Consider the following 24,538-nt stretch of genomic DNA (forward strand, 5'->3'; position numbering starts at 1 on the left):
ATAATTAAAATAATTTTCATAGTTAATTTTTTATATAATGTTTAAAATATAATTATATCATCTTTATTATTTAATCTGTTGAATAAAGACATTCATTTTTATCAAACAAACAATATAAAGTAAATATATTATTTTTTTAAATAATGAACAAATATAAATATAAATTATTAATAATTATTACATTTCGATAATATATACAATATATAACTGAAAATTTTAATACCTAAAATAAATACAATACAGTAAACTAAAAGTAAGTACAATACACTAAAATATATTTTATTCAAATTTTGATTATATTAAATAAATTATTTCTATTATCATTATTATTATTATACTAATTTAAGATATTACAATCAAATAAATTTTTGCCAGTATCTATAAGAATTGAATGACTGTATGTACCTTAACTTATGTTAGATTAAACTCAATTATACATTACAATATTAAAATTTATCTTATAATAATAAGAAACAAAATATGTTAATTCACATTGTTAAATAATGAGAACTTTGTACTTTTTGTATATTTAAGAAATATGTTTAAATTATTTATTTTTCTTATATGTTTCATTGTGTTACACTTCTTTCAAATATGTAGATTATTGTTATAAAAAATTTATATTTTTACTAAATACTATTTAATAATTTTTCTCTTCTTGTTCGGATAAAAATATTTTAGCACATATTATGTTGAATGTATCTGTAAATAAATATGTAAGTTAAAAACAAATATTGATAATATGTAGATTAAGTAATTTAAATACTTTTAAAAAATTTATCACTTCAAAATTAAATATTAAATTTGTAAAAGAAATCATTTTTATATTTACTTATACATAATTATTGATATAAAATATTAATAAAATTAAATATTTTCCCATTAGTATTACATAAATACCAGAAAATATACAATATATAAATAAATATTTTTATGTAAATATCCATTATTTTAATCCAATATTATAAGGAAATTTCTTTATAATATAGACTATTTTTAAAAAATTTAGTTTTCTATTCAATTATTTAAAAATATACATTTAACAAATACAAAATTAAAGAAACGTTTATAAATATTATATTATCATAATAATATTAAATTTTTTAATGTAGGTATATTGAAACCAATTATCAAATTAGAAATTGATTAGGTAAAATAAATATATAAATAATTCTCCAATTATTATTTTAACAATATCCTAAACAAAAATCATATAAATCACATATTTAAAACAAATTATTGTTTACTTATAAATATTTCATTTTAGAAGATTAATAGCTATTTTAAATAAAGTTTATTTTGCTATTATTAGGTACTAGTAACATATAAATAGAAATTGGCAGAAAATAACAGAGATAGATTAACAACGATTCATTCAATAAGTAATTCTGCTATCTTAATATGAACAATATATTGAAATTAGCTAAGTATAATACAATCTATAAATGTTATACTTTGTAATGGTCTTGTAACTATTTATCTTGTACTTGTATTATACTACCAAAAATTTCTTGCTTTTTACATTACTACTACTAATATCTTAGTTTCAGGGAAAAAAATGAATTCGTAGGATCAGCACATTGTATATTACATTCTAAAAAGATGATCTTTTATTTACAAATATAGTGTTAATTGCATAAACAGTGTATTATTATCTTTAAAATTATAAGAATTATAAACTAAAATGATATAAATTAAATACTTTTTCATTATATATTTTTTAAATTAAATTTATTATACTTTGCTATTAAGAAATAATCATGTTAATTTATTAAGAATTTATTATAATTAAGGTATATTATCTTAATATATTACGGATAGTTAATTAGATGTGACAAAATAAATAAACGTATATATAAAATTACCTAAAATACGAAAATCAATATATTTAATTATTAAATTTAGACAAATATATACTATTTAAAAATAAAATATATTCTCAAGAATAATTATTAAACTTACAAGAAGTAGATATCAACCACCTGGGTTTTTTGGACCAATAGATAAAGATCCAATAAACAGGAATACCAGATAATATAAATATAACACCTACACCAACTTCCCAAGGTGAAACGTAACATGGAAATGTTACGAGAAAGGCACAAATGATGAAGAATATTATGGGTAATGCTAATGATACCTTAAAAATATAAAATTAACATTAATAATATTGGATTATAAAATGTACGAGTTAAACAGATTTTAAGTTTGCTTACTAAAACATAATTTTTTAATTTTTTTTTGTCTTTGTACAGTTTTAAAAAATTAAAAAGATTCAATTAAAAACGAATTTAAACATGTATATTTGAATACTCTAAAAGATATAATACAACTCATAGTTATTATTACATAAATGATAAAAACATATTTTTTTATCATAATTTGCTAATATTTTAAGTATAACTATTGTAACATTGTATATATGAAAAAAGAATTATAAAGAGAAATTATAAATGTGTTAATTGAGAATCTAAGTACTGTTAAGTGCAGGATGGAGCAAGTGTAATTTCTCTGTATCAATAGAGAGTTACCAGGAGTGTGTTTTTCTCAGATAACATTCATTATTCCTTTCGATTTCTACCTGTGGTGTCTTAATAAAATGTAAAATACCACAATTTTATAAATTCGTTAAACATTTGCTGATGCAGTAAAAACATTATTTTTCCTGAACTTAGTGAAATATATTAGAGACATCAAGGAAAATATATGATACGTTAAATTGTCAATGTATAAAAAGCATAAGTAGATACAAAGTAACTCATCCTTTGATGTATTGTTATCTCAAAAAAGTAGCTAAAAGCAATGAGACATATTGGTGTGAAAAGTATGTAGAGTAGAAAATTACAATAGCTAAATGTACACTACAATCAGAAAAAAGTTTAACAATTGAAATAGCAGGTGTGATACAATTTTAGCACATTGAGGTACAGAATAAGTAAAAATCAACTAATGTTATATATTATTAGAAAGCTAAAATTTAATAATTTATGATTTAACAATTTTATTCAAAACTAAAATGGGAAAAATTATCCATTGAACAAAGGATATAAGAAAGTGTGTAATGTTTACATTGACTGAAGTCTTTTTAACAAAATTCTGTTTAAAATTACATACTTCGATATTGATCAGTAACATGATGGTAAACTTTGTCAATTTCACTATATATTTAGCGATGATTTACCTTTATGATGTTTACGTTATATTTTTCTTTCAATATAAATTATTGAGACATTATCTTGTCTATATTTCCCATATTCTATATATTTTTTAAGTTGTTTTTAGGAAGTTGATTTGTCTGAAAAAATCATGTTTCTTTGATGAAGTGTTTAAAGTTAGGACTACATAGAAATCTGGTAGAAAATCAACAAAATGTTCAAGATTAAATAAAAATATAATAGCTACTTAAAATTGTGTTAGTGGTAATAGTTTAGAACAAATTTCAGTGTAACTTCTGAGGATAATTGTTCAAATTGTGAATTTTTTATTGAGATTAACAGCAAAAAACTGTTTTCAAAATATTAATGAAATTTAGCTCTAGCTTCATAAAATTATATTTATATGATCAATATGGAATGAAAAGTCTGAATAAAGAGGATTTAATCAAATCAAAATCAGTAGATAATAATATTTTAAAACATTTTGAAGACGAATTTTAAAAATATCACTTTATAACAGGGACTATAAATGTGAAGTCAATGAAAAACTAAGAGCCATGTCAAGCTGTAGAATGAAGGAACAGTACAATGAAAAAAAGAATGAGTACACTGAGAAATTGCATAATTAGGAAATCATAATGGAAGTAAAGTTTATGTAAAATATAGAGTGAAAACCAATTGTAGCAAAGACTATTAATTCGAATTGTCCACATTGTCTAAATTTTCTCAGAACACCTTTTATTAGCTTAATTTAGTGAGTTAACTAAGTTACACAGAAAAATAAACAAATTTTCAAACGTTTTATAATCTATTTGTTTTTACTTATTTTTACATTATTTTTTTCAGAAGATACTATATATAATAAATTTAACAGAAACTTGAAAAACATTATTCGAAGAATTTGATATATTATTTAATATGTTTCAAAATTTAACTATTTTATAATGCAAATTGAAAATAAATAAATTGTACATAAAATTTGTAGATTTTAATTAAAGAAATCAACTAAATATTAAGTTCTTAAATCAATACAGCATCAGTTTTCTTCGATACATCAGCAAATTCATAAATACAGATAATATATTTATTTAAATCCGATCAATAGGAAATTTTTATCTAATATTTCCTTTCTAAATTTCTTTAAGCAGCTCATCCTGCAATGATTATTAATTTATTATTTATAACATTTAATCAAGTGATCTCGATTAGAACAGAATAAACATCTGGTCGTATTTAATATAGACTAGGATAAATATTGCTAAGTAATTGGTTTAAATACATAGAAAATAATCCTAGCTTGTGTTTTAAAGTTCTGCTTGAAACTACCTCAATCTGAAATAAATTTTGGATATGAGATCTTGTGTCCAATATTCTTGGAAAATGTATATCCCTGGGAAAGTTAAAAGCTTTTCGCAGATTATAGTTATAAGTAGAATAAAATAATTTAATTAATGCTGGGAAAAACTAGAAAGTAGTGCTATTGTTTTTCTTCTCTGATAAGCTCTTCAATTAAACTTGCAACAATTGATTATAGAATGATATAACGTTTACATTCATTTATTTATCGATATAAACTAGTCCGCATTTGCAATTCTTACTCGGATGACTGTTTTTCAAATTATATAATTGAGTAACCTGCAAAGTCTATAAAACTACAAACTTCTTTGAATTCAAAATAATAAACTTGAATTGGTTTTACTAGAAATATAAGTCTTATAACATATTTTTCAAATGAAAAAAATTAATTAAAAGGAAAAATCGTTATTAATATTAAATTAGTACAATAAGAAATTTTCATTTTGTCCATAACTATTTCACATAATTAATAAAGCAAGCTAGTTCAATCAAATGTTTATATCGTATTAAAAATGTATAAACAAAACAATTTTTAGGAATATCTATCGACAAAGATAAATTATGCTAGATTTATAGTATAGCAAAGAATATATTTTACTCATGAATAAAATAACTTTGTGCAAAATGTAAAATTCTGAAAATAAACATAATCTTTAATTTATTGAGGCAATCTGGCCAGAAGGAATGTCTTAAAAATGTTGGTAGTTTAAAACAAAGAAGATGGATGGGTGCAGTTACCAAATCAAGTATATAAACGAATATTTTATTGGAAATTAAAAATTATAAATAATGTAAAAATATTCAATATTATTTTATTATATATAAAAATTATTTTTTAAATATATGCATTGCATAAAAAATAAGTCATTAAACAGTTTTTATATAAGATTTCATATGAAATCATTTTCTAAGAAAATTTAAATTCTAGTAACATCTACTGTTCGAGATTGAAGCCAGTTTCAAGACCGCCGATTGTCGGCATCGACAGCCCTTTTAAATCTCAGATTTCTGTAAACACTTGGATGAGAATTTTTCGTCTACTTGTTCTGTTTTGGTTTCAAGTGGCCCGTAATGTTTATACGGTCTTCGGGTAATAATATCGCCCGGAAGTTTTCTGTCGGTATTAAGCCTTATTTTTTCTTTCGTCGAATTTTCGAAAGTTCTAAATTTTTCTTTCTACGCCTCGTGTAAGATTCCAGTGCAACAACGACGATGCTTTGTTGCCAGCTAAGTGAGCCGCATATAAGGAAAGCACGCGGCGCGCCTCGCTGTCTTGCTGAACGCCTCTCTACTGAACACCTCTCTTGCTAATCATCTCTTATCGAACCACCCTCGCTCAACTGCGTATAAGGCAAGCACGCGGCGCGCCTCGCTGTCTTGCTGAACGCCTCTCTACTGAACACCTCTCTTGCTAATCATCTCTTATCGAACCACCCTCGCTCAACTGCGCTTGCGGCTAACATCTTGCCGTGACCCGAACGCAGTGAACCGATCTAACCATATACCAGTAGAAGCCATGGCACACGGGTCTCGATCTGCCCTCAACAGGACCGCCATGGAACAGTCGGTATTTTCAGCAGAGCCGCTACGAAATGGTCAAGCCTTCGACTTTGTGCGCGTATTCAAAAGGCTTATAGGCTCATTGTTATTATATCTCGCGTTCACTCAACTGTTATTATTACTCAGTGTTTTAAAATATTATGACGTGACCACATACTCGTAAAAAATACACGTGTGCATAAATAAAAAGAAATCAACAGATTAGGTAGTGATTTTACAATGAAGCCAATTGGAATAGTAATCAAACGGGACACATCAGCCACGCAGTAATTCAACATACCTTATCGGCAATTCAAAAGGTACATCTCCTTATATTATTAAATAAGCTAATCACACGGGCAAACTTACTCTCTCTCGATCTAACACTTCGATACCGTACAGGCTCACAAGAGTCGATCGGGCAAACTTATGCGCTCTCGAACTAACACTTCGACACCGTATAGGCCCACACGAGTCGATCGGGTAAACTTACGCGCTCTCGCACTAACACTTCGAAACTGTACAGGCCCTCAAACAGTCAACAGGTGATAGAGTACGCTGTCTCGAATTAATACTTCGTCATCGTGCAGTCCCTTAAACAGTCGACACAAATGACGGAATACGTCAAGCACATTGTCAAAGCCAGACAACAATAGATAGAATAATCGACTATAAATAGATTTAATGAAATCCTTTAAAGCTCTAAGGCTTATCATTTATGACTCTTACCTGTGATTAGTCTTTTTACTATTCCCAACATAATTAAAACCATAGTTGATTACGCACAAATTTCCATCAAAACATCTTACACTCTATCAAGTATAGTTATTCCATCTATCAAGCATACTTGATTCAAACACCATCTTCTTATGCTCATTCATGAGTATGATCGACTATACATGCTGACCCTTATAACATCAGCATAAAAACCGTCATTCAAGATCCATTGTACTCTCCATAGAATCTACAATAATCAAGAACACAAGGAAACACATACTCATTCATTCATCAACACATTCATTACACTGTAAATTAGTATAAATTTTTATAAGTATAATAAAAAAATAATAACTTCTGTTGCTTCGAGATATAAAAATATTCTTATGATTCTTCAGTTTTCTTCTAAAGTTGTCAAAATAACTCTTATAGAATTTTATTGTTTTTGCATTCAAAATATTTTTTCTTTTTTAACAGTATTTCCAAAATTCTTAAGTTCTTTTAGTTCTCGAATTTTTTATATAATCTGTTGTTATTAACATATTATGAAGAAATTATGAAAAATATTTATTTCCTTACAAATTTAACATACTACATAATTTATGTTAAGTAAATCTTAATACTTTAAAAAATTAGTTTGTTACAATTAAAATGAACGTTTATTTTATGTATGATAAGTAAAATTTATAATGTTCAATAGATATAAAAAATGACTGGCGATTATTTAATTAAGAAATTGACTTTTATATCTTTGTTAGTTTCAAAATTTAATAAGAAGCTTTGATATTATATTGGAATTATTATTAATTAAGTAGTAATAAAAACAAAATTTTTATACTTACTTTTACAGGTCTATGAAGATCCGGTTTTTTGTATCGCAGCCAAAGAAGGCCCATGACTGATAACATGGTAAAAAGGGCTTCAACGAAACTTACATAATTTATTAAGACGTAAACATCTTTTATGAATAATAATAGATGTGTCATTATGCACTGAAAATTAATAATATATATAAATAATTTGCCTTGAAAAAACATTTATAGATTGTTTTGTGAGAAATATATTGATACTAACAAGGAAAATAAGAGATGGTATCGGTGTAAGTTTTTTCACGTTGATCAGAGATATTGCAATAGGTAAATGACCGTTGCGTGCACCTACGAAAAATAATCTTGAACTGGCAAAAATTGCACCATTCAAAGCACCGAATGTTGAGCACGCTACAAAAAATGGTATTATCCACGCCATAGGTCCAAGTAATTTATCACCGAAAGTCTAGAGCAAGAAAATATTAATTTTTCGTAATAAATCTATATTTATTAATTCATTCTGTTATTGTATTTGTATAGACTATTTCATTTATATTAAACTTTTGTGAGTATTATATTTATATAATATTTATATTTGTTCGAAAGTTTATTTTCTGGCTCGAACTACAAATTCAATAATTCAATTTATTAGTATCTTGCCGTAGCGATGCTTAGGAAACCACCCATGTGGATGGGCTGTAAATATGTACAGCGTTTAAGACATCGTTTATTCTCTTTTATTAACAATTATAGTATTGTAGTTCTATGTTCACTTCCTATGCGAGAGAGGGAATTATTATATTGCAATGATGTGGTTGCTCCTTGGTAATGGTGTCAATGTCGTTGATGATGTTATGGGGATCAGCAATGAATTTTGTATATTCCCTGAAGGGGAATATGGCTTGTTGGGTTCTATGCTGACGTTGTAAAAGTTAGCAAGAAGAGTCGATCATGCTCATCAGGTGAGCATGAGAAGGTGGTAGTGATAGTTAGCAAAGAGACGGCCATACTCATAAAGGGAGTATGGGTGTATTTGTGTGCTAGTTATTCTCAATAAAGACAGATGATATACCTTCGAGTGTAGAAGGATCAGATACCATGCTTTGTGTAGTGGACTATTTTCTAGAACGGCAGTTAGCCTTTGACAGATTGTTGTCTATGTGCACTGGAGAACTGAACGAGCGTTCCTCATAAAGGCTGCGCTGAGAGAGCATGTGTTGCGTGACCTCCTTGGTGTATACTCCGCGCGATAGCATGGCTTGGGCGTAGATGACTGGCTAGGACGAGTGACTGATTCGGAGGAATAACTGGCACTGTGTAATGAATGACTGCTTTATGTAAACTACGTGGAGTCTTGACTTAAGTATCGGCGTAGCAACTAACTGTAGCTCGAAACAAGCTTTCAGCTATTCGAGAATTTGGCGAAAGCAACGTAATCGTTCGAGACCAAGCAGCCTTCGGAAACGATCGATAATCCAAGCTTTCGGAAGATTCGAGAATTCAATCGACGTTGCTACGCGAAGGCTAGGCAGTCTTGTAGAACGTTCGAGAATTCTGCTTTTGGATAATTGGACAATCAATGTGAGAAAATGTAAATATTCCGAGAACGGAAGGCCTCAAATAAAATGCTCCAATACCGAACAATATTAAATAAATATAAATGATTACGTGAATTTATGTTCCACATATTTATATCTTAGAATAATTATTAAATAAAGGATAAATACAATCCTATAAATATGTGTATACGTGTGTGTGATTGTGTTTATGTATCTTAAGTCATACATCTCTTTGTAAATAAAAATTGATGTCAAATTGCAAATAAATTTTCAAATTTTGTATTAAGATACGGAATTAAATATTCCAATACTAATATAAATAGCTGTTGTTTGGAATTCCAACCACCAGTATGATCGAAGATCACGGTGGGTGGATTATACCGTACCACCGGTTTAATGGCTACGGGGGGGGGGGGGGGGGGGTCAATTCAGGTAAACACAATTGGTTTTAGTGACCTTTATTCAAGTAGCTGTTACAGTAATATTGATGTTGTTAATTATAGTGAGTATTGTTGATTATAGTAACTAGACAGCTAATATTAAGTCGGAACAACGTCTGAGAGTGCAAGCCTCGTAAAGTAACTCGGGAGTACTGATTACGGGTTCTAGCTTATAAATCTACGGAGTCTTTCTTGTTCGACAGTTGTGTCGTGTGAGTCGACGCTAGAATTTTACTGGGCATTATCCGGCTCGCGGATGCTTAGACGCTTGAGTCGACGCTCGAATCGTACTAAGCGAGATTCGGCTCGCGACTAATTAGGCGTTTGACTTGACGCTAGAATTGAATTTGGCTCGTGGCGGTGGTGGGGATTATTACGAATTGTTGTCACCCTCTTTTATGGTTTGATCAGAATCACTTTGTTGTGGCGTGACCGGCAATGTCTCGCAGTGATAATGAGAATTAGACCGAGGTCTACTAATCAGTATCGGCGCCCTCTTTAGCGGTTTGAGAAGAATCAAGTCGCACAGGCTTCACTGATAAGGTAGACGTGGGCCGCGAATGATCACGAAAAGTCTGCCCGGGGTGGCGTGACCGGCAATATCTCACAGTGATGAGGAAAGCTAGGCCGAGTTCTACTAATAAATATGATAAGGTAGACGTAGGCCACGAACGGTCATGAGAAATCGGCGAGAGGTCGCGAAAAGTGTAAGTAATATGCTCGACGCGCCAGTCTATATTGTCGTCCTCAATGCGGTCTAACTAGCGTCACGTTGCAGAAGACGCACCGACAGCTGGCCAGCAATAATAATAATCGAATAATCAATATATATAATAAATATACCTTGCACGAAATCCCTTAGACGAGTTTGACTTTCACAGATATGACTGGCAATAGTTTCACTTGAATAATTCAACAAGACTGCTTTTCTTCTCCGTTCGTTGCTTCTTAAATACGATTGCGTACATTTGGTGTTATAAATTCTTGGAGGCTTTAGTGAATTCTCTGGATGCAAGCTTTGATAAATTCGAGAAGCTTCTTTTGTTGCTATGCGGACAAAGTGCGCGGCTAAATTTCCAGTGAATTTTTGTAACGTATAATCCAAATATTGCGCCATAATCTAAATATAATGTATCGGAATCGTATTATAACAAACAATAAATTGTTATTTTTTGTTGGGTGGTTCAATCCTGAACAGCTGTATATATTCTATTATATAAATACCAGCTCTATTTATGGTGTTCAAGTAATGTTACTATAATCCATTGTTCGGGATTGATGCAGTTCCATGAATTTCAGAAAGAGTAGCTCATACGCGCTGTGCGGCGTACGGCACGCGCGTTCGGGCGAATGTTTATAAACAAAAATCGACAAGTCCGAGCAAGTTTTACGATCTGAAATCTAATATACTATCAGATCTCAAAAAGGAAGAACGCCTACGAAACTTCTAGAAGCTTCGTTTTTTAACGCCACAAAGAATTTTCTGCATACATATTTAAGCGCTTCGCGCTCACTCAAGTGTAATTGCCGCTCAGTGTTTTCAGTATACTGTGAAGACGACACGTGGTCATATATTCGGCAACCTAGTTAAAAATACACGTGTGCATAAGAATAAGAAATGTGCAGATTAGATAGTGATTACAGTGAAGCCAATGAAATAGTAATCAAAGGGGATATTAATTACGCAGCAATCAATAGACCTTGTCAGCAGTTTACAAGGTACCTCTTTTATATTAATAAATAAGCTAGTCACAACTCACATAAGAATAAAACGGGCAATTTCACATTCTCTCGGTCGAACCAATGCTTCGACCTCACACAGACCCAAACAGTCGTCCGGTGACAGAGCACGCTCTCTCGAAGCATCCCTTCGTCGTGCATTCCCAAAACAGTCAACACAGATGACGCAATAAGTCAAGGTCATTCTCAAGACCAGACTACAGTATATCGACTAATCGACCATTAATACACATCAATAAGTCCTTCAAGAGTTCTAAGGCTTATAATTTATGACACCTTTGTATGACTAGCTCTTCTACTGCCCCTATAATTAATTATAATAATCTAAATAAATAATCTAGCACACTTGACGTAAAGATTATTTTGTCATGCTACCTCATACGCATGATTGTCTGACTACATCAGCTGATACTTACAACATCAGCATAACCGCATTTACAAGATACACTGTATCATCAATAGAGTCTATCACCATCAAGATTACAAGGACACACCCTCATTACCTCAATAGAATAATCTCTCTTTACACAACATTGCAATATTAATTATAATTATTTACAAATAATAAACATTGTTTTACTAAATACATGATATTTTCAGCCTTGTCAATTATTATTTCCTTTTAAAGTTATCCTGCCGAGAGACTAATCCACTGAAATATTTAATTGGTAGTTTGAGCCATAAACTAAACCATTAATATCGAACATCCATTCGCATTCGAAAATTTAAAAAATTTTTTCAAATAATATTTAAAAGTATTTGATAATAATAAAAAATAGCTTCTATACTCATATATATATAATTCTTTACTTATTTATGAATAAGTATAAAAAGTTATTTTGAATAATTATAAAATTCCATAATACATGTTCCTAGCAATAAAAATACTGTTATAATATCAAAATTGCAAGGAAATAATGTTTTCAAAATAGGGTCAGGATGTAAGTAATTTCGTGTAATACTTGAAGTAGTACTGAAAAATTATAAATACTTGATGAAATATTAAAAATTAATAAGTAAATTTAAATTATAAATTTATATAAAATTGTATTTAAAATTTTTAAATAAAAATATTGTTTCCTAGAAATTTCGTTAATATTTAATGAAATAGAAATCATATAATTTATTATATCCACATCAGATATAACAACTTATTTATACTTACAACTGCCACAGCATTTGATGCAAGTATTTCATCTCGTGTCAAAACAACAAAATACGATAAATTTGCGAGAACATAAATCACAGTAACAAGAGGCATTGAAATACAAATTGCACGGGGAAGATTTCTAGAAAAAATATCTACGTCAAAGTCATATAATTTCTAATTTTCATTTAAATATATTCTTTAAAAATTATTTAAATTTATGTAGGATATATTAAATTAAATAATTATAAATTATTATACACAATGATTGTGAGTATTTGTATATTTCTATACTAATATTTAAAATGTAACGAATCACTACTCTCATAATCAACAATCTAAGAGAACATTAAAACAGCAGTTTGGTAATATGATAATTATTTAATTATTAATAAACTCAAATTTTTTAACATTGAATGTTCTTATCTGCAACAAACTATATAGAATATCGGTATGAATTCGATATATAATTACGTGCTAAATACTTATCTTATAATCAATGTTAAATATATACAAAGCAATATATTAAAAATATTTTCATTTAATATATGAAGAATGGATGCAAATATGAATAAATTTTAGTAAAATATTTGTATAAGATCATTAAATACACTACTTGGTAAAAATAGAAAAAATGTTATTATATGTAATATAATTAAAACTGTTATTTAATAAAATATCTGAAAAGAAATATAATTTACAATTTTCATTACATATATCTAAAAATAGAGTACCGGGCTAGGAGAGCCAAATATCTAAAGTTAGGTATAAACTCCCAGATTGTTGATAGGAGGATTGCGAGCAAGTGGACAGGATAGTGCATGTATTCGCTAATAAATAGTTTCGTTATTTCTTGTAGTTTATTGTGATAACGGTATTAGTTGTATTATAATGATTTTTAGTTGATGTTTGAATGTTTTCGTTTCTTAAGCGTGTATTGCTATTGCTGCAGAGTAATGTGCGTTGCATGTACAGGTAGAAGGTCATAACTTTTCTAGTCCTCTATATGTAATGCACGTGGTGGTGGAGTTATACACGCAGAAGAACAAGGTCGTAAACCCCTGCGCTTCCTTCTGTAATGGCACGTGGCGATAGCTTGAATTGCTTGGTTTTGGGTTTTGCAGGTAGTTCTAATGGCGTTTACGTATCCGCAGGTTGGCCGCGTACGGCTCGTGATAGTTATGTATTAATTAGGAATGGAACTTTACTTCATAGTTCTGCACATGATGTTTTGTTGGCTATTCTTCGTATTGTTTGCTGAATTTGCCTCGAGCAGCTCTTTGTAGGTTATGATTATGTATTCTGTGCGAACTGTTATTTTTTAGTTCCTTTTTTCCTTTTTTTCACCGCTGACTGTGAATGTTTTATTTATCTGGTACTTATTGTAAGTTAAATAATTTTAGCGTTATTATCTGTTCTTGGTTTTTCTGATTGTTTGTGCACGTTTTACTTGGCTGTTGTTTTTTAAAAGCTTCTGTGCCTTGCCGGCGCCTTCTTTTTAAGGGCATTCTCTCGGTCTCGCGGTGGTTGATGACAATTCCCTCCTTTTTGGCGTCTCGAATCAAAGCTTTCCTGTCGTTTATGGTGTCTCCAATCAGATTTCTCCTTCTTAGTGTATCCAATCAGATGTCTCCTTTAGTTTATGGCATCTCCAATCAGAGTGCTTCTGAAGTGGCGGGGTTTCCCACCAGTGCGTTTTTTCATGATGGAGGCTCCAATGAGAGCGGGTCTTACTCGAATCCCCTCCATGATGGGGACTTGTTGACGCGCTCTTCCCTCTCCATCCTAATACCGTTGCAAGTAAATCTCATGATCATATGCGCTATGTATCGTAAAAGTTGTAATGATTAGGTGTAGTGTGGTTTTTGAGTGAAGCGTCTGGCATGTATCATCCCGCTGTCTTTATGATTTGTTTACGACCGATGTGTTTTATGACTTGCTTTCATCAGATACTTAATGGGATGTTCTCGCCAAATGTGTTTACGACTTGTTTTCGCTAGATACTTAAGGGCCTGCATTTTTCGGAACTCTTAATGGCTAGTTTTCCAAATTTCTAATGATTTGGGAGTATTTTTACAATTTCGAACAACTACATTATATAAAACGTAGATTAATGTGTAAATAGTATAGATGAAAAATGTATTAAAAAATAGGCAACGAAAATATTTTGTTAGTCAATAAATAATAAAAGTCTGTTAATTATAGTGCAAAATAAAATCTTAGTGGTGTAATCAAATTACAAATTATGGTAATAATATGCATAAACTTAGAAAATTATTAATACAATTACAGTTTGATTTTTGAAGCATTTTGATTAACAAAGATATAAGATTCATGTCACAGCCAGAAAATTCATCCAATTTCATAAAAAGATCTTTAAGGTATATTACTATGAATTTGAATATTTCAAGTAATTATATTGAATTGTTACAAGACATTTGAATATTTTTTGAAAAAGCACAAAATATAGCTCTCAGAATGAATATAATAAAATATATTTGTAGTGGAAATAAAATTTTAACAAAATACGAATAAAAGTACAATAAAATACAAGAATTTATTCAAATTGTTAAAAACAAAACAAAAAATCACAAGAGTATATTTTAAAATATTTTTATAAGTTATAAATTTAGTAATAAGATTACTTCTACATTAAATTTACTATACATTTACTGTAAATTTATAGAGTGATAATCAATTCAACATTATAAAACAATCAATTACCGTTTATTTCTTCAAATATATTTCTGCAGAAACATTATATCTTATTTATAAATTACCTATAAGGTTCCTCAAGTTCTTCGGTAACAAAATTCAAATAATTCCATCCAGAGTAAGAAAAAAGTCCGGAATAAATAGCGAGCGCAATATATCCTGGTTCTGTATTAGTTCCTACTGTTGGATGGTTAAAATTCTCTGTATGGCCAAGACAAACCCACCACAGACCAGAAAACATAATTATTATAAGTGCAAATATTTTTGTTCCTGTGAAAATATCTTGAAGTCTTGTAACCCATTTGACATTCCAACAATTAATAGCTGTTAAAAAGCCTGTATACCAAATATTTTATATGATTAAAATATACAGTAATTAAAATATAGAACTAAATTCTAATTAGTAATATTTCAATATTTAATATATGTAAGAAATATATTGAGTGTTCTTAATGTTACTATGATTTCAATCGACAATATCATAAAAAGTTGAAACAGCTTACAATATATATTATTTATTATTTATAAGTAATTTATATGTAAGTTTATGTCGGTGTGAACATATCAAAGTTTTGAAAGTTTGGTTTTCAAATATAAGAAACAAAGTCTACTAAAAGAATCAGTGATTATCTAAATTAACTATTTAAAAAATATACTTATAGATTGATATATTTTAGAAATTATTATTAATATTTTAAAGATTCGATAAGATAAAATATCATAATGTAAATCATTTTAATTTCAAACTAAAAAATAGTTAAAAATAAATTGAAATAACTATTTCATCTATTTAAAGCTAATAACATAATATTTTTTAATAACCAAATAATGTTTAATAAAGTCTTGTAATATGCTACATGAAAATATCACGAACAAGTAATAATGGCGGCGAGTAGCCGAACGGCTTCATAAGGCGGATCACAAACCGGCCACAAAGGCTGTAATATATACTGGGCAAAGGTGAGTGCTGTTATTGCATTTCCTGTCGGAACTAAAATAAATAATGCTACCCATAAATACAGAAAAGCTGGAAGTGGTCCAAAAGCATCACTTATATATGCATAATCACCGCCGGATTTCAATATCATAGTGCCTGAAAAATTAAAATTAATTTTCTAAAACACTCTATTAATTATTATTCTTAAAATTTATAGAACAAATGGAATGAAACAATTGGAAAAAATAAATAATGCTTCAACCAAATATAAAGTATTTTTAATTAATAAATATTATTTAAGAATATGATTTGTATTAGTAATTAGTACGTTAGTAAAAAGATTAAAACTAAATAAATGTCGCTAAATTTTATTATACAGTTAGTAGTTATATCATAAATTAGTAACTTTTGTCCGAAGAGCAAATATGACATTCTATGGTGAAAACATTTTTCATTGCATACGTAATTTTATCCATACATTGAATTTACTAATTAAATTTCATGGTAATAATGAATATCGTTTACACTTTCTTATCTGTTGAAATTCTATTTAAAATTATTTTTAAGAAATATTATAATTTACTACTGCATGCATATTATTAATATATTTCAGATATTAAATTTGTTTATATAAATAGATAAGTAGTAGTGCTCGGTATAAGCTAAATTTTATAATTGTTATAAATATACTGAATGGCCTTTTCAGTTATTCAATAAGACATACACTATAAATGTTTGAAAGATGTTAATACTATGACTGTTCGAGATTCCGAGTATCTTTCGAATGTTATCATTTCGGGGGAAAGCCCAACCGCTATCATTTCTCAGAAAGTCCCAACCGTTATAATTTCAGGGAAATCGTCCAACGGTTATAATTTCTGGGAAAACCCCAACTATCGTTGACATTCGGAAAAAAGCTGTAACATCCGAAAAAAAGTGCACAATCGCATCCATTGTTTTTTAGCACCACAATCGCTTCCATTGTTGTCACCATTAACTAGGCTGCCACGTGGGTATTTAAGTAAGCACTACGAGAGAATCTCTCTCTCTCTCTCTCTCTCTTAGCAGGGCTGCCGCAGACGGAACACACTTTTAGTTTCGTGTGCGTATTCAACTAGATAAATGGTAGGGAAAAGGTGTTGGACGAATAAATCAGTGGCGTAGTGATAACATATAATTCAGTTTGAGAAATATTCAAGTGAGATCGTAGCAACTTTCACGACCACAGCAATTCTGACACTGAGCCACATTTATAGTAAGTAAATTAGCAAGTTTCACTTCTACGAATCGGTGAAAACAAACACCACTAAACGAGACACTAAGGTATTGAACTATTTCTTCATACTTACACGCCACATGACATCAGGGAGGAGTTTCTACGAGGTGTTTAGAGATTTCTGACCTCCCACTTGTCCGTGTAGTACTCCACCACCAGGCGGACAGCGTCAAGCGGATTCGGAGACTTACAACCACCTACCTCTACATGTAGTGCATGTTAAAACCACGTGGCAACAATCAAAGAACAGTAAGATCTCAGCGATTCTCATAGTCACCATAGAAACAATATAGTCTAGTTGTAAGTAAAACGCAATAAACAAGCACGAAAAGCAGATGTGTTGAATACTGAAATTGAAGCGCTACCCCTTTCACTTATCCACACTATTTTCCCACCAGGAAACTGATGGACATTGTCTAACTCAAAACAAGATTATATAATAATAAAGTAATTACGGATTGAAGCAGATAAAGCGGAATACAAAAGTGGGAGAGGTATCAACATCTATACATTACGTTGTAAACACAATTCAGCGATTTCGGAAGATCTCAGTACGCAGAATGCTCGAATATTGATGTCGATGTCGTAGTATTGATCGAAGTATTTATATTGATGAATAATGATGATGAATCGAATGTCGATGAACTCTCCAAGGCTATATCTTAGTGACGTCATGATAATAATCGGCATAGTAACAGACACCGGTGCGCTTCAGTGAGTTTTACTAAATATACGCACATTATTCATAAGTAACAATAAGCTAGTAAGCCAATAGTGAAACCAATACATTTAACAACTATTTAAGCGCGCCATAGTTCAAGCAGCCAAGAGTGCTGATTGCATTCCAAGAGTGCTTACGAAATAAGAAGCGTATCAACTGCGTATCACAGGTAAGATCAGAATTTGTGTGAATTAAATTAAAAGCCATATACTGAAAGCGCAAACGCCCCGGCCTCGTACGGCACTGATGGTGCGAATGCACCAGCCGTGATAGGCACTATACGATCGCAAAGCTCCGGTGAACGGCCAAAGGTGTACAGAACGACACCAGCTATAAGGGCATTTCTTGCTTGAGTCAGCTAAGAGGAGACGCGCTAAACTAAAAGCGGCCACCACACTCATACTTGATCACTGGACGAGGCGCTGCGCCTTCTGAAAGACTACTGTCTTCGGATCCTGACCTTCGGATAAGGCGTCGATGCTGCACCTTCTATAAGATGTCATTGTAATCGGTGCTGTACTCCGAATTGAGGTAACAATACCCACATTTCAGATCTCGCGTCTTGCTCGCGATACACACAATTTCATATCTCGCGTCTTGCCCGCGATACAACCTATTGAAATTCATAATTCGCGTTATACCCGCGATAGATTCAAGTTTAACTCGCGCTCAAGTTCCACGACACTCAAGCTCGTGGTCAGCACCTCATAAGCACAAGTTCACATTATGTCCGCGATCCAATCAAGCATCAAGCTTTCGCATATATCCACCATAGACATATTCATATAAGTAAGCTGATTTTTTAGCTACACAGCGCACATTGTAATCGATTCTGCAAAACCGACAAGGTACCACAGATGGCGCACAGCTTCGCATAACCTCCATCTCGGCTCTCTTACGACCGATATTTAAAGGCAACTACACACGTATTAAGATAAACAATATTATAAACAATTAGCAGCAGCATCATTTTAATAACTTTAATTTAAATTATTATTCACTATATTTATTCACGGTTAAAAACACCAAAAATATATTATTATTTTTACTTATAGTATTTTTCTTATTCTTCTTGTTCCTATTATTAATATTATTATTATTATTATATGATATTGTAAACTGATTCAATATCGGAATAACCTGGTGTAAAACATTATTTTTTATAATAAATTAATAACCTAATCAGTTATTGGTGAAAATGTTACGATTTTTTATATTATTTTAGATAATATATATTGTAGGTAAATCATATGTAATAAAGTAAATTACTTATATTCAGTAAAATTCCTGCTACTTTGCTGAAAAACAGTAATTACATTAAATGTGATGTATCAGTAAGAGAGAATATATATTTTAAAAGTAGATATAAGCACCTAAGTATATTATATTTTATTCCTGAATATTTATGTATTTGAGGAATTTGCATTTTCTATACAATAGAAAAGAGTAATCAATGCATAAAATTATTCTATATTTGTTAATAATTAATTTATAATAAGTAGCTTTTCTACTTTTAGAATTAGCTTAGAATTCTGTTGGAATAATTTTTATAATGTAATTATGAAAGAGAAGAATATGTAAAACTCGTCATTATACACAAGAAAAAGTAACTAATGTGCAATAATAATGTAAATTATATATAAATAAATAATGTTAACAGACATAGTAAAAATCTATTGCAATTAAAAAGGAAATATTTGCAACTAAATGCAACTAAAAAATAGGAAAAATATAACGAGCATTAATATACTTATTTTTTATGAAGATTTGACTCAACTCATGTATATCTCACTAAGTAAATTTCGAATTTTAAACAAGTTTAAACTACAAATTATTCAAAAACTGTAATACTAATTTTAATGAACTAAAATTTCATCAAAGAAATCAGCATATAAAAGAATTTACTTAACACTTATATTCAATATGTGTATTCACAATCATATAAAACTACGTTTAACTCAGTACTTGTAAAAAATTCTATGTATAAAATGAAATTATTAAATATTAGTTATGAAATGTGATACAGAAATAAAGTTAATGAAGAGACCCGAAAAATTATTTATTTTTTATATTCAATTTAAAGTATAAATTAATTAATAAAAATCAATAGTATTTACCTCAATGTTTCATATACACGGACTTATGCGAATTATTGGAGTGATAATAAATAATTTATATATATATATATATATGCGTGTGTATGTGTGTGTGTGTGTACGCGTGTGTTTTTGTTTGTTTGTTTGTTTGTTTGTTTGCGTTTGTTCAAATACAAATTTTTAACTTTGTTTGAGAATAAGAGACTCCGTTTAATAAGGCAATAAAATATCTGACAAGTAATGTCATGAAAATTGTATTTAAGACTTCAAAACTTTCCTGCTCATAATTATTTGTACTAGTGTCATAAAACATCTGGAAAACTCTAGCGGAACGTGCTCATACTCCCAGTGCAGTAGAACCTAATGGGTTTACTGCCGGGAGAACCCCAAAGTAGATTCGAAACGAATATCAGATATGCGTGAAGCATTGAGTACAAATATTTACTGCAACCGAAAACCCATACGTACTACACATGCAATGACCATACGTGCGCACTCGGCCTTTAAGACAATGCTTGCATTGTTCTTGGCTATGCCACATCTGGTCGATCGTATTGGAAAATTGACCACGCCCAAGCGGACCCTTCTTCTAGCCAAGTCCCAGAGAGGGATGAGGCAACCAAAGAGAGGTGACCAATGGAAAAGGCTCGCCACCTTCCGACACTTTCCCAATTAGCAAATTCGGAACTGAGCCCGGAAGGAAGTGGAAATGAAGGCGTGCATAATCTATTGTGCGACCCAAGATCAACCACTGATTGGTTAATTAATAAAGGAAGAAGGGATCCCAAGTGGAGCGGGATCAGTGAATCATTTTAAGAAGGGACTACGTAATGTACCCTCACTTACTCTTTCCAAATACTTCTTACAGTGAAGGATAAGTCACGACCAACTCTCACGGAGGAGGACCGGAGAGATGAGTCGTTTAGCTAGCTGAGTTTTAATAATAAGTTCTTTCCACTATTGTGAATTAGTGTACAGTTGAATTGATCTCATCAAGACTGGATTGCGTGGGACCTGACCACTTGTGGTCTCACTTGGAGACAAGGAAGAACTGAAGGGTTGCAACATTGCAAGGGAACGTAATAACAAGCCATCGAAGAGAGACTGGAAAATCACGATACACTGCAAGTAAGTCCTTACAGCTAGTACTCATTCTTGATTTCTCGGCTTATGTAGAAGACGGACGGATAAAGTCCAACTACGGAAGCTTCCCGGACATACTCTTGAACAAGACCAGCTATAAATGCCACATTGGCTTCTCAATCCCTCCAACTGCAAGTTGTTCCCGCCACAGATGGCGCACAGCTTCGCATAACCTCCATCTCGGCTCTCTTACGACCGATATTTAAAGGCAACTACACACGTATTAAGATAAACACAATAGCATTCCAGTGTTGGATCAGAGCATTACAATCACCATAACCTCTTAGTGATAATATTCAATAGATTATAACCTGCTTCATTCATAGTAAATATATTTCAACACCACAAGATTATCAAGAAATATAAAGTTCGTCTGTAATTCACCCTTTTGTAAATCAATTCAAATAAATAGAAATAATAAAGACATGTGTTAATTATTAATCAGTGCATTCACCCTTTACTTGCCCGGCAACCCCACATAACATCTAGTGGGTTTTATTGTTCTACGTTAATTATTGCACGTTTGGCTGACTAGTCAAATTGTGGGATTATTTTCCGAACATAAACCATCACGCTGCGTAGATGAGAACACAATAATCCACCCCAGAGGTATGTCAATAATTAATAATAGTAATACTAGTCAACGTTGTCATCAATAAATAACAGAATAAACAGCATATACATCAGTCATATTTATATTGTATTATTAATAATATTCACTTGTGACCTTTCATCGCTACCACACAACACCTGTGGTCTCTGAGTTGTCAACGGGATCAATTTGTATCCTTCGAACCGGCCTTGGTAAAACAAGCCGGAACGGCGAATACATTTTGTACACGAAGCTTTGGAAGGTTTAAGAATTCAATTGACGCATAGAGACTAGATAAACATTATAGAACATTCGAGAATAAGTTATAGAAGCTTCGAGAATTCCAGGAGTCAAATGTTTACAAATTCGAGAATTAGAAGGCTTGTAAAATTTCTGAGAACCCAAGGTCTTGGAAAAAATGTTCCAATTTCTAACAGTAAAAAATATTCCACGTGAGTTTCTTCTTTTATTGAAAGTTGCCTTTATTTTCAATTTTTCTGCGAGAATACTAAGGTTATATATTAGAATTTCTAATGGGAAAATAGTTAAAGGAGAATGAAATAAAATTGCAATAGATTTATAACTTTTACTATAAATCTCTGCAATTGTATCAGATGATATGAAATACAAAAACTTTCGAGCAACTATAAAAATATTAATAATTAATTTCGAATTTAAGTAAGAATATTCACAAGTATAGTTAATAATCTAACACACTGAAATTCGAGGAAAAAAATATAAAAATATATAGAAAAGTATATGTTTAAATGACGCGATGATAATGGCTTTTTAAATAAGTTAGCTACAAAACAAAAGTATGGACTAAATATACTAAGCTTTTAAATTACATATATAAAATAATATATAACAGACTAAGATGAATAGAAATTGAGATATATTTTATTCTTTTAATAATATCATAAATAAAGGGTAGTTGTGTTCAAGAAAAAGATAGAAGATACTGAAAGACTGACTATTTAAAAAATTAGAGGGTGGAACGATATAAAAAATATAAAATTTACAGCGATCAAATTATAATGAAATTTTTTTAATATTCTTAAAAGAATTTTATTTTTACATATTTTATACAATATTTTTCACTAATATTTGAATGTATAATATTTAATGTCAATATTTTTCTTGAAAATTATAAATAATAAAATATGCTTACTGGAAAGAAATTAAAAACATTTGATTCAACATATATTTATTGTGCATTATATATTTATTGTTTATTGTGTATTTTATATATATTTATGTCTTTACGATTCAAAATTTTAATTAATACTAGATAAAATGAGCTTACCGAGTTCAGCATAACAGAGCGCTCCTATAAGAGACAAAAAACCAGAAAAAATCCATACTGTAAGTGCTTGGCCAACACTACCACTATTAACTAAAACACCTTTAGGTGAGACGAAAATGCCAGCACCAATGATAATACCAACGATGATGGCTACTCCGTCAAGAAGACCAATTTCCTTTTTAAGTTTGATGATAGTATTTAATTCATTATTTGTTTGTTGAATGTTATTCACATTCGCAATAATCAATTTGATGTTTGCATCGTCGGAATCTAAAATTGCTTTTGAACAGTCTTGGTTGCAAGGAATCACTAAATTGGACATCTTTGATCAGTTATATAGCAATCGTCAAATTATTAATTTTTTGATATTAATATTTTCACAGTATTTAATTTTAGTTACTCTGAAAAGCAGTAGAATGAATAATAAAAGTATACTTTAATTTCATAATTATTTAAGATTAAAAAAGACACTAAAAAAGAGTTTTTAAAATCTTTTTAAATTTTAAAAGATTTTTATTATTAATGAAGTTTATTAATCTATTTTTATATTTTTTATATAAATTTGTTAATATTCGAATGTACAAACAAATACATTATGAAAATATATATATTTCTAAATTATTTAATAACAATGATAGGAATATTAAATTTTTATAACAATACATAAAAAATTAGCAAAAGCTAATCAATTAAAATAATAAAGTGGATTAAAGCTTCGATTTTGTATGTTTGTACAAAATGTATTCGCCGTTCCGGCTTGTTTTACCAAGGCCGTTTCGAAGGATACAAATTGATACCGTTGACAACTCAGAGACCACGGGTGTTGTGTGGTAGCGATGAAAGGTCACAAGTGAATATTATTAATAATACAATATAAATATGGCTGATGTATATGCTGTTTATTCTGTTATTTATCCGATTACAGGACATTGACTAGTATTACTATTATTAATTATTGAAATAACTCTTGGGGTGGATTAATGTATTTGCGGCGGTAAACATATACTCATCTATGTAGCGTGATGGTTTGAATATGAGCGCAGAGTGGCGCGAAGTTTGATTCGTCGACACTCGCGCTGTTTGGATGAGCACGTACGTAATTGAGGTTATGGTTGTTATGTACCGCAATACATGTAACTATTGTTACTTGAGAGATGTACTCGTAGCGTAGCAAGCGTACCTTGTCTTGATATTGGCGTACTGCAATAAATTCAGATGGAAGAAAGAGTTTGAAGGGCTTTTACCGCATGAAGGATACTGCTACTTGTTGTGTCTTCTGCGAGTGTTGAA

The 24,538-nt window shown here is 30.3% G+C and overlaps 1 protein-coding gene across 1 annotated transcript; it reads right to left on the reverse strand.

Moving 5' to 3' along the window:
* Positions 1-580: 580 nt before the first annotated feature.
* Positions 581-23,594, reverse strand: mnd (L-type amino acid transporter minidiscs). The gene is made up of 8 exons (XM_011496696.1): positions 23,249-23,594; positions 16,052-16,270; positions 15,243-15,513; positions 12,481-12,604; positions 7,842-8,042; positions 7,610-7,759; positions 1,963-2,140; positions 581-702 (listed from the first exon to the last, which is right to left on the reverse strand). The coding sequence occupies exons 1-8, from the start codon at positions 23,568-23,570 to the stop codon at positions 641-643; spliced, it is 1,527 nt and encodes a 508-aa protein (XP_011494998.1). The 5' UTR covers positions 23,571-23,594; the 3' UTR covers positions 581-640.
* Positions 23,595-24,538: the final 944 nt, after the last annotated feature.

Source organism: Ceratosolen solmsi, unplaced genomic scaffold (genome assembly GCF_000503995.2).
Source record: "Ceratosolen solmsi marchali unplaced genomic scaffold, CerSol_1.0 scaffold29, whole genome shotgun sequence".
NCBI lineage: Eukaryota > Metazoa > Arthropoda > Insecta > Hymenoptera > Agaonidae > Ceratosolen > Ceratosolen solmsi.